The 11,349-nt window shown below is 44.3% G+C and overlaps 2 protein-coding genes across 3 annotated transcripts in view; one reads left to right on the forward strand and one right to left on the reverse strand.

Annotated features, from left to right (window-relative positions):
* hgh1 (HGH1 homolog (S. cerevisiae)) overlaps nt 1-11,349 on the reverse strand; it is a 100,729-nt gene that overhangs the window by 51,081 nt on the left and 38,299 nt on the right. The gene's annotated exons all lie outside the window — the stretch shown is intronic.
* On the forward strand, nt 2,042-3,673 carry lsm3 (LSM3 homolog, U6 small nuclear RNA and mRNA degradation associated). 2 transcript variants are annotated; one of them, XM_052076577.1, is made up of 5 exons: nt 2,042-2,083; nt 2,174-2,243; nt 2,824-2,934; nt 3,122-3,217; nt 3,366-3,673. In XM_052076577.1, exons 2-5 carry the CDS (start codon nt 2,223-2,225, stop codon nt 3,444-3,446), a joined length of 309 nt encoding a protein of 102 aa, XP_051932537.1. In that variant the 5' UTR covers nt 2,042-2,083; nt 2,174-2,222; the 3' UTR covers nt 3,447-3,673. The 2 variants fall into 2 exon arrangements, with proteins under 2 accessions (XP_051932537.1, XP_051932538.1); XM_052076578.1 differs by lacking the exon at nt 2,042-2,083 and having other exon boundaries at nt 2,156-2,243.

Below are 11,349 nucleotides of genomic sequence, written 5' to 3' on the forward strand. Positions count from 1 at the left end.
AAATGATTCTCCTAAGATTGAGACTTTGTTGTTGGCTCATGAGTGTGCGCGCGTGTCGCGTTTTCGTTTCTGACGCTCCCCGTTTAATTTGTGCACCGATTCAAATAGCCAACTGGGCCGAAGCCAGCTCCCCTTTTTCCATCATATGCTTGCACGTGCACGTTCTCGCCCACCCACCCCCACCCCCGGACCCCAAAATAGACACCAACAAGAAATGCGTGTGTGGCTGGCTGCGCGTTCTTGTCTTTCTATTTTAGGGTGAAGTACCCGTTATATGACAATGACTGACGGGACACAAAACAACAACCACGGTGCTTCTTTTTCAGTGTTTCAGGCATCGCACAGCTATCACGTGTTCTCTATGACGACCGTTTTTTTCATGCTTTTGCTTGGCGCAAATGTCACGTCATGCTAACAGCGTGTTTCTTTTTCAGGCTTTCACTGTAGCGCAGTTATTCTACTTTCTCCCTGCTACGCTGTATTTCCTTTTCAGGGAATTTGTGTGCATTCGTGTGCTTTTTTTTTCAGGTGTTTGTATAGAACACTGCTGTCAATTCTTTCAGCCCATGCTGCTTTTTGTTTTAAATGTGCTTCATTTTCAGGCTTGAAGTCCAACACGCGGCTTTCAGATTACATGCTGTGCTTCTTTTTCAGGCTTCGTTCTAACCCTTTATCGGATTGTCACTTTTACCTGTGCTTCTTTTTCACTTAAATGTCTACACCCATAAGTACTGTACAAACAATTGACTTTTCATACTCCCAATATTGTGTACGGTTCAATGTGTATTTCGGGTCCACTTCTTGTCTGTCATCAGCTCCCAATTCCATCCAACAATGTGATTTACAGTTAAGTGCACACAAGTGATAAAAACAGACATTTTCACTTTTTTTTTAAATAAAGAAGAGCTTTATTATCAACAAAAATTCAAGCATGGACGCCTGCTTCTGGTGCTGTGGCGCCATCGGGTGGCCAAGGTCGGACATGACATCTGCAAAATGAGGCACACGCGTGAGCAACATTCGCGTTCGCATGATTAGCTTTTCGGTTATAGCTTCTATAAACAAAATAGTGCTCAATTAATTTCCCCTTTTTTCTTGCTTTTAACGTTCGGTATTAAGACGGCAACTTTTTTTCATGCTTCATTTTATTGACACCTTTGACGGTTTACACAATTAAACTTCTATGCCACCTATGACGATGGTGATTATCGGATTTTGATGTGGCAGGGTTCTCTTCCAGCACAAAGCCAAGGTTGGGAGGGGGCTAAGCGTGGAATGGGTAACACCACTGCTTGACTGCTCTGCCTCCTGCACCATCGTAACCAGAACCAGTATGTCAGACTGGACTGGACTGGAGGGGAGGCTCTCAGAACAACATGCATATAAAAAGTCTGCACACCCCTGTTACAATGCCAGATCACGTTAAATAGTGGACAAACTTTCGAAATGGATGGCCAGCGTAGTTCACGTGAGCACACTCTCCTACATTTCAAAGAAACCGAGCCTCGTGTTCATCCTTTCATGCTTACTCTTAACGCCACTGTAGCACAGCGCCTTCAAATCGCCGTTTACAAGCCTCAAACAATACGCCGAGTAGCACCAGAAAAGTAATCAAGTTGGATGTGAGAAGATAAATGGTCATACTTAGTCACAGAGACCGAACGTCGTCGTGCAAAGTTCGAAAGGAAAAGAAGGGGAAAGGTCAAAACGGTTTGCTCGTCTGGTTGTTACACATGCGCACTATTGCCGGAGTGGCGTGGAAAGTGGAAGCAAGCGACAAAGCAGGTTGGCCGTAACGCATGCGCACTGTTACTAACTTGTTTCCGGTCCGTTACATAGTGGCAGGATTTGTTTTCTAATTCGAAATTTAATTTTGTGTTTAATTTTTACTCGTGTCCACAAGCAGATGAGTTACCTTCATCGTAACGGAGCTGCCGGATTTTCCCGGGGGGCTTGACCGATCGGGTTTGCATTTTCTTAAGGTCCGGAGTTTAATCACTGTACTAATTTGCTAATATTATAGGGGAGTGTTTTTTTTTTACACGAGTATCAGTACTGTGTGTGAGGACTAAAGCCACCTGATGTAAAGAACATTGAATGCGTTTTAATGATAGAATGTTTTCAAAACTTTATTTAAATTAGGCGACAATTTGCGGGTAATTTGATTTGATAGATCTGGCAACCACGGTGATGTCACCGTGACGTATCACGACTCAAAAATCATGGCGGACGAAGTGGAACAGGTATGTGCATTCATTGGCTTTTTTTCTAGTTTTGAGCTCACAAGGCGCATTTGCGAAGTATCACCACAAACAAGATTTCCAAACGTCGTTGTCGCTGCTACTTTTGCGTATATTTGCCGTGTTTATTTGTCCGTTTTGTTGTCGTTTAACCCGGCGACGGCTCGCTAAACATGCTAGCATAGCTGCGTCGGCGTTACGTTAGCATGTCGAGCATTTTTCAGAAACTGAGTGATAATAATTAATAATGAAGAGTAATAAATAATATGTCACTTAGAAATTAGCTATTTAACCCAAGGAGTCAACTCAAAGAACTACTTTGTGCTTAGTAAAGCACAGGTGAGTCAAACACATGTTCTGAGTGCGAGTGCTGTTGTAGCCACTTGAACAGTGGAAAAATTATTCATTTAGAGTTTCAAATACATCTAACAAAGTGAATGATTAAAAATTCAAACAATAAAAATAAGGAAAAAAACTCGTTTGGGAAGTCCTCGTTTGGGAATGTAACAAATGTTTTAAGTCCAGTACCAAGCTAAACATACTATTGATGGAAATGATATTTTGATATGTTTGTGCTGTTTAGCAACCAAGCACTAACACCGTAGAAGAACCGCTCGACCTGATCAGACTCAGTCTGGATGAGAGGATCTACGTCAAGATGAGGAATGACCGAGAGCTGCGAGGACGGCTGCATGTAAATTACATGCACAAACACACTCTTGCTAAACACACACATGCATCCACGCAATACACGCGGGAATGGAAAACACACTTTTACGTACACACACAGATTTACCATACATGCGTGCGTACACACACAGACAGACACACACACACACACAGGGTGCCTTTGCGGATTGTATTGTTTTGCTGCACGTCAGGCTTATGATCAGCACCTGAACATGATTCTGGGAGATGTGGAAGAGACGGTGACCACGGTGGAAATTGACGAGGAGACGTATGAAGAACTATACAAGGTCTCTACATCACTTGTACTTCCCTATTACTCGCTCAAATATATGGAAAGCTAGATGTAAATAGAGATGGAGATCCAATTAGTAGTTTTGTGTAAACAAAATAAAATAAAGAATAATAATAATAATTGTGTGCATTTGTTTTTGACAGTCGACCAAGAGGAACATTCCCATGCTGTTCGTCAGAGGTGACGGCGTCGTTCTTGTAGCGCCGCCCCTGCGGGTGGGCTGAACACAGGTGGCTTAAAAAAAAAAACCAACAACTGTTTTAGAAACGAGTGAGCTCTTTTTTTTGGCCATCCTTTTCTTCTTTTTGAGACTGTGCGATTTCAACATTTTGCATTATGTGTACCCTTTTTTTAAAAAAAATGTTAATATCACCAAACAACAAAATAATAATCGCCGCTTTGAGTTCTTTTGAGGTTGTGATCAAATAAATGCGTATTAATGACAAACAAATGGCTTGTGTTCGCATAATATGAATACAGATAGTATAAATGTCAATGATGAGCCGGATATGCTGTAGTGTTGGGCTTAGACCATTAGGGGGTGATACCTTCCCTCTTGTACGTAGCTACAGTGAACCTAGTACATAGTAAGATGTGAAATAGACTAAGAAGGTAGCCACATTAGCTGCGTAGGAAGAAGGATGATGTGCAGTAGGTAGCTGCCAAAGTAAAATGAAAAGTCAGGACAAGCTTGGGTAGGTCGCCTGCTACGGTAGCAGGGTTGTTGTGGGCCAGTCCTAAAAGTCTATTTGAGTGGGATGGCGTGGTGTTGGGAATAGGCATCAGTAGCTCAGGTTGGCCCACGCGCTACCAGGCGACAACGAGGCGATGGCACGGGGAATAAAGCAAAGTAAAGGCGGCAATATGTCCTTGAACGAGAGCTCATAAACGCATGCGTCGTCCACAACCACAAGCCTTAGCTGCCTGTCTGTCTGCCACCTCGACCTCGTCTCTATTCACGCATTCTCATTGTACGCCAGCTGTCACTCCACACATAAACGTGATTTCTTTCTAGGAACACTTTGATTGTTTGAGTGATATCACTGACAAAATTATTAAATGGGAAGGTTAAAGATGAAGAACTAAAAAGGATCATCTTTGCTGCGTTAATGCGTCAATGTACACTCTGGTCTGTGACAAACAAAAAAAAGGGAATATGAGGTTTCATTAAAGGCTTTGGACAACGTGGTGTAGATAAAAGTGTTTACGCGCACTCCATTTCCCATTATGATCAAAAAGATTTTTTCATTCTTTGCACTAGGACATGTTTTTCAGCAAAAGTACAAATTGGTAACCCATTCGAGTTGATTCAGGACTCGCTGTTTAACCGGTAAATGAGTAGCGAGCGTGAATTTTTGGGTGCTCTGGTTCCGAAGCATGTGGCGCTATATGCACAGATCCTCAGATTGCTGAAAAACTTTAGAATTCATCCAGCTGCTTTTGCCAGCTCACGCATCTTTGCCAAATGTGTGTTCTGGCTACTAAGTTTGAAGCCCCTCCCCCTCAGCAATAGCGCTAATGCTAATGCTTTGTCCTCACTCACACTAGCAAGGCTAAATTCCTTTCTCGGCACCATGCAGACCCCATCAGTGTGTTGTTTTTGTTGTTGTTGATCATGTCACAAACACACACACACACACACACCGTTTGTTTTCTTTGTGCGAGTCTCAATACCCCATTGTCAAAGTCAGAAAACAAAAGTGTGTTGCTCCTTTGGTTAGCCTTTGCTTCATTGGGATGTTGTGCCTTGTGATGTGTTAACCAGCATTGTTAACATCCACCCATGACCAGAACCGCTAATCCTTCCGAGGGTCGCGAGCGCCATGGAGCCAATCCCGGTAAGACAGTAATTTTATGTTTCAAATGCATAAAATGAGTTAAGAGTTCAAACTTGCGATTCTTCCAATCATTGATTAATCTTTTAATTACTCTGAATCCGATAAAACATTGTGAATAATTACAAAATAAAAGAGCAATTGAGTGTAATAGAACTAAAATCTCAGTTATCTTCTCCGTTTCTGTTTCGGCGCACGGTGGGACGCGCCTTCCCCGCTGCACTCTTTGTGGTCGTAACCCTCCTGTGACGTTTAAGCAAATAACATGCAATATGGCGTGCTCGGCAGGGGTTGCGGCAGCGAGGAATGTTGCGAGATGTCCGTGAATTGACAGCCGGGCGATTGGCGCGATGCGCAGATGCAGACGTAACCCAAGCGGGCCTCCTCCACTTTCTCCTTTTGTTGTTATTGCCGGCTCACTTTCCCAGCATGCTCTGCTCTGGTCCATTTAGCAAGCGCCCTGTCTGGCAGATGCCGACCGCACTCCGCAACCTGCAAAATGAAAATGAGTTTGTACATCATTCTCATATCGTCACAGATATGGAATTCTCTCATCCAGACTTTTAATTTGACAGGGTGGATGTGGTTTGCTGAGAAGTGATTTTTTGTTGTTTCCCGGTCGAGCAAAAAAAAATTTTTTTTTAATTTTTTTGTTGATTATTTTGTCATATGAGGACATGTTGACAACATAGTTACATACTGTATCTGGGAAGCATTTACTTCGAGATGTGAGCCGTGTGCTTTGTTATCATTTCTATTTCATGCTTGGTTATCGGTTCTGCAAAAAAATTTTTTAAAAATTGTAGATTTAAAGATCATGTGAGGGCATTTTGACGTTCATGGTACATGTCTTGAAAGTCGTCATCCAAACTTTCAATTTGAGGTACGACTGTGTTGTTTTTCCGTTTTTTGACTTACACCTAATTTTGTTGTTGATTTTGTGGGTACGTCAGATCATTTTGGCAAAAGTCGTGTGGTTTTTCGCATTTATATCAAGAGTTGTCGCGCTACTATTGATGCCTGGATGGAAGGCGAGTTGCTTGATCTTTGTAAAAATGTGAACGTCTCGCCGCTGGTCTCAACTCATTAGCGAAGCCCCCCCAACTCATTAACATGCCCCTCCGTCCTGACCCTGTCGTGCGGAACTTGGATGTCCCGCCGTGCTTGTTGCCAGGCAGACCGGCGCTACAAGGAATCATGACCTTTGGAGGTCACCGTGGTCCTCAATATTTGGAATGTGTCGGCTAGTGGTGTGACACACACACACACATGCGCACGACCAACAAATTTCACGACTGACCTACTGACTGACAAACAAACTGACCAGGGCAATTTATCAACCACCCCCTTAACTAACCAACTACCTAATAAGTGCAATGGTGTACTAACTGAGGCCCACGGAAGCGCCACACGAAGAGGGCAGAGAGGTAGAAAGCGATAAGAGCGTCCTTGACTGGAGTGAACAGTTGCTTAGCTTTATCACATGACCAGCTTTTTTTTTTTTGGGCAATAAAAAATGTTGGCCAACTGTCAAGATGCCATAAAGTGTCTGAAATGAAAGGAAGTTGACCAGTTCATGATACGCAAAGACTCGGTTGTTGCTCTCTGTCGGGCTATCTGGTTGTGAAGCGTAACACTTCACAATGTTGCAAGTGGTGACAATGTTAGCATGTTTTTTTTGGTTTTGTTTTTTTGTGGTTTACTTCTTGAGGACATGACATCCTCGGGGTGTCGTCTGATAATTACACTCCGCCGCATGTTTGCACCCAAAAGTGGATTGACATGTTTGTACTCAAAAGTGGATCGGCATGTTTGCACCCAAAAGTGGAGACATGGGCGTCAGCTGTCAGACTTTACCGCAGCGTTCTTTGCGTCTCCTCGGATAATAAAGTTGCTGAAAAGTCGTTTTATGCTCCTGTCGATGGCTTTGACGCACTAACGGCGTACAAATCGACTTTTCCTCCACTCCAAATGGGGGTTTTATCGAAACAAAAACATGGAGGCCAACTGCAAGATACCCTAGCTAGCTAGCTAGCTAACCGGTTGAGTGATCTACAAACCACCTAACAAGCCAAACAACCAAGTAAACCAATGTCCGTTAAATTTAGTGAGCCGCCGAGCAATCGACCGCAAGCGTCTGACCGCCCAACTGACTGACCAACTCAACAACCGCCAAAGTAATCGTCCGCCTGTGCGACCGACTGACTAACAAACCAATTCACAATCCAATTTACTGGCTGACCTACTGAACAATTGATGACTGAAGCGTTTCCAACGAACCCGACTCGGACCGAGTCACCCGACTGACTAATTTTCTAAATAACTAACGAACCGAGTCACTGTCCTCCCATTCGATTTGACGACACAACCGCTCGCATCCAGAGGCGATAGCGAGACAAAGTGGGAGCGCTTGTGCGCGATTACACGAGGCCCGGTTGTGTCAGCCGGGTGGGACTTAGTGCGCAATGTAATCATAGAAGTACAGACACGAGCGCGGCGCCGATAATCTGGCCGTGATTACAGGATGTATGAAAAGAAAAGAGAAAATGTCCCTTTGTCCATCTATGCGCACTCCCGCCAAACCCCGCCCCGAACCGCAGAACAACTGCAAGGTTACAGTATGTCATGTACACACCAAAGTGTTATTACATGGTTATTAGATGAAGAAAAAAAAATAAGGGATATCATTCACGAGTTGAGTCATGGAACAAAGTAGCCACCTGATGTGCATGTCGTGGTGTTGGTGGGGGGGGGGGGGAGCATTTGTTGGGCTTTTCTTGCGCCCCGTGAACGTCTCGTGACTGCTAGCTTGGGCTGCCGCCTTCAATTAGCAAAGGGATCTGCGATTGCTTGTTTTGCACCACAAAGTGTAGGAGAAGAAGAAGGAGAAGAATGGAGGCGAGGAAACAAAATGACGTCACCAAGGAACAAAAAAATTGATGGACCGCGGATTTTGGTTGGGTTTACGTACTCGGTTGGCTAACGTTGGTGCGTTCGTGTCTAGGCTTTAATATTGGTGGCTAGTTTGGGGGTTAGTTAGGCTAGTGGCTTGGGTTCCCGTCTTAGGTGTTTTGTTGTCAGTTTGTGTTTTAAGATTTGGGCTAGTTAGGCTTATTTATTTATTTTTGTAAATTAGTGTAGCTATTTGGGTCATGGTGAGTGGTTCGGGTAGGGGGCTCGTGTTGAGAGTCCAGTGTTTACCGTAGGTTGGGGTTAGTGGTGAATTACTATTTGGGTTTGAGTTAGGGGGCTGGGCTTGATATTATTCGAGTTGGAAGCATTGGGATTAATGACCGTCGTGTGGATTTCGGTTGGGGTTCAACATAAAGAATCGAGGGTTTGCGGATGACCGTGTTCGGGGGCGGGGGGGAGTCTTAAAGGAATTAACACGGAAGGCTCTGGGAGCACTGATATTGATGCGTTTGGTTGTGCTGATACTTTGGTCTCAGGGGGGGAGTTTGTTTCTCCAAGATCGAATTCCTTCTTGGAGAATGTGTTGATCCTTTGAGCAGCTTAGACCCCCTGCCACTCCAAAAAAAAACAACAACAAAACAAAACAACAAATTCAAAGCAGAAAGCAAGAGGAGACTTATTGGTGGTTTGCCGTCTGAGTATTGGAAGCGGCGGCTCATTGGAGCGGGATAACGCTTCGGTATGGAGATGCCGATCGGCCTGACGGCTAAATCCGCGAGGCCCCCAACTGACCCCGACACCCCCGTCTCATGGCCCAGACCACAATGGAAGCTTTTGTTGTCCACACTACTCCTCCCTCTGCCTCCTCCCCCCTCTCTCCCCCCCTTCCACGTCCTCCTCCGGCATCGCTCCACTCTTACATTGCCAGTCATGTCGTGCATCTCTTGCTCAATTGCAAAGTCACTTAAAATGTATTTGCTCCCCTTATTTATTTTTTTTCAAATCTATAAAACATTTGTCCCTGTTGACAACTTTATAATCCTGTTTACAGTGAAATTCTGCAATTTTGTGTTTGGTTCAATTTTTTTTGGTTAGCTTTTACTTTTAGATTCATGAAATAGTTGTTCTTCTTTTTTTTTTCTATATTATTCAATGAATGTATTTGTCGTCTTAGAGATTTTTAAATTACATTTACTGTCTAATTCCTTTATTGTCGATGCGATTAATTTCTATTTTACTGGTTTACTTTTAATTTGTTATGACATATTCATCCTTTCCATTTATTTTATTTTAAAGGAATGTTTTAGTCGGCAGGCCAGACAAACGGTGTGTCCCTCCGTCCATCCGTCCCTCCCACAATGCACTGGATAGCATCGCCTCGGCCATGGCGACACATCCGGAGACTGTTTCCACGGCAACTGTGATGCTAATGAGGATGACGCCGGCAACGTGTGCTGTGTCGGTTGCTGCTGTTGCGCAGGAAGAGGACCATAATCTGGACTATGATATAATCCCGGGTGGGCAGGCACTTGACAGGCGCTAATCCCTGGCAGGACTCACCCAACCCAAACAGGGATTTCAAATGGTGGGACACCTGCTCTGTGGTAAAAAAATTCATATTCTAAAATAATCTTCATGTATTTATTATAGATTTATTCATTCTTCATTATTGATATTTTTTATCGAGTTCATATTTTTAGTTGAATTTAATGTGGTGGAAGCGGGCATAGCTCGCTAGCTAATTGCGCCGTTGCCAGTGCGCCAGATAAACGTTGATGCGATAAAAGGAGTTCATGTAGTACGGGCGGGGCGAGCCCAAAGTATGTCACATTGTGCCATTTTTTTGCCCCGAATCCGCAAATTTGAAACGGTGAATTGAAAAACTCTAGATCTCTCCAATGGAGAAAGAACGACACAGTTCAGTCTTCGCCGGTTTTCAGTATGTATGCCGTGCGCAAAGCGGTGTTTTAAAAAAACAACAGAAGTCGCCGCTCAAGGTCTCTCAAGGACACCAGATAAGAAACTGTTGGCAGGTTTGTCTTCTTCCTGGAAGGAAAAAAAAGTGTGTGTGTTTTTGTGGTAGAAATGTTTGTTTTGCAACAGGTAAATGGTTAAGTTGATGAGCCGCATGGAGGGTTGAGCTTATTAGGGAAATGAGCTCATTGCTCAGCTCATTGCACCTTATTAACATGATCCGAATTCTAAAGCTACTCAAGATCCCGAAGCCATCATTTTATGGGCACCGTCCAAAATGCGTCACTGTAAAAAAAAAATAAAAATACAGAAATAAAAACCTTCACCGTGGCTTAGTGTCGGAAAACTATGAGCAATTGTTATCCAAACTCACATGCACTACTTAGAAAATGCCGATCAATCACCACTGACATTCATGTGCGCATCTGTACCTATGCCCACATCAACATCTGAAAATATCAATATGATCGCACGAACATGAGAGAAACGCTGCATGTCCGTAACAACCAAAGTATTAAGGCAATTGTTAGTAATAGTTAGTTAGTAATTTGTTAGTCTCGCAGGTTGAAGTGGGCATAAGTAGAGACGTGAATGGAAATTTTGGTGGTGGTTAGGCCTCGTTTTTTTAACATTAATTCATTCATCTTCCGAGCCGCTTGATCCTCACTAGTGTCGCGGGGGGTGCTGGAGCCCATCCCAGTTGTCTCTGGGCAGTAGGCGGGGGACACCCTGAATCGGTTGCCAGCCAATTGCAGGGCACACAGAGACGAACAACCATTCGCACTCACACTCACACCTCGGGGCAATTAAGAGCGTTCAATCAGCCTGCCACGCATGTTTTTGGAATGTGGGAGGAAACCGGAGCACCCGGAGAAAACCCACGCAGGCCCGGGGAGAATATGCAAAGTTCACACAGGGAGGCCGGAGCTGGAATCGAACTCGGTACCTCTGCACTGTGAAGCCCACGTGCTAACCACTGGACTACCGGGCCGGCTAAACCACATTAAGCTTTTTTTTTTTTTTTTTTTTTTTTTTTTTTAAACATGCACAAGTGTTTTAGACCGATTCGGTATTTTGTTGGTTACCATCTGTGGGGGGGGGGGGGGGGGTGTCTTCATATAAACGAATAACAAACTGGTGGGCAACACGGCGGTCGACTGGTTAGCACGTCCACCTCACAGTGCAGAGGTGCAGAGTTCAATTCCGGCTCCCGCCTGACCGCGTGGAATGTTTATGTTCTCCCACGTATCTGCGTGGGATTTCTCCGGGTACTTCGGATTCCTCCCACATTCCAAAAAACATGCCCAAAGACAGCTGGGATAGGCCCCAGATGAGCTACTGTAGTACGTGGGGAGAGTACGTGGTTCCGGGCAGCATTTCTCCGCTTGTTTTGCAGCGTGTGCTT

The sequence above is a fragment of the Hippocampus zosterae genome, chromosome 9, assembly GCF_025434085.1.
Source record: "Hippocampus zosterae strain Florida chromosome 9, ASM2543408v3, whole genome shotgun sequence".
Taxonomy (NCBI): Eukaryota; Metazoa; Chordata; class Actinopteri; order Syngnathiformes; family Syngnathidae; genus Hippocampus; species Hippocampus zosterae.

Coding starts and splice junctions, on each gene's coding strand:
- lsm3 (XM_052076577.1), top strand. CDS start 2,223: ATGGCGGACGAAGTGGAACAG. Junction 2,244..2,823: donor TGGCGGACGAAGTGGAACAG/GTATGTGCATTC, acceptor TGTGCTGTTTAG/CAACCAAGCACTAACACCGT. Junction 2,935..3,121: donor AGCTGCGAGGACGGCTGCAT/GTAAATTACATG, acceptor GCTGCACGTCAG/GCTTATGATCAGCACCTGAA.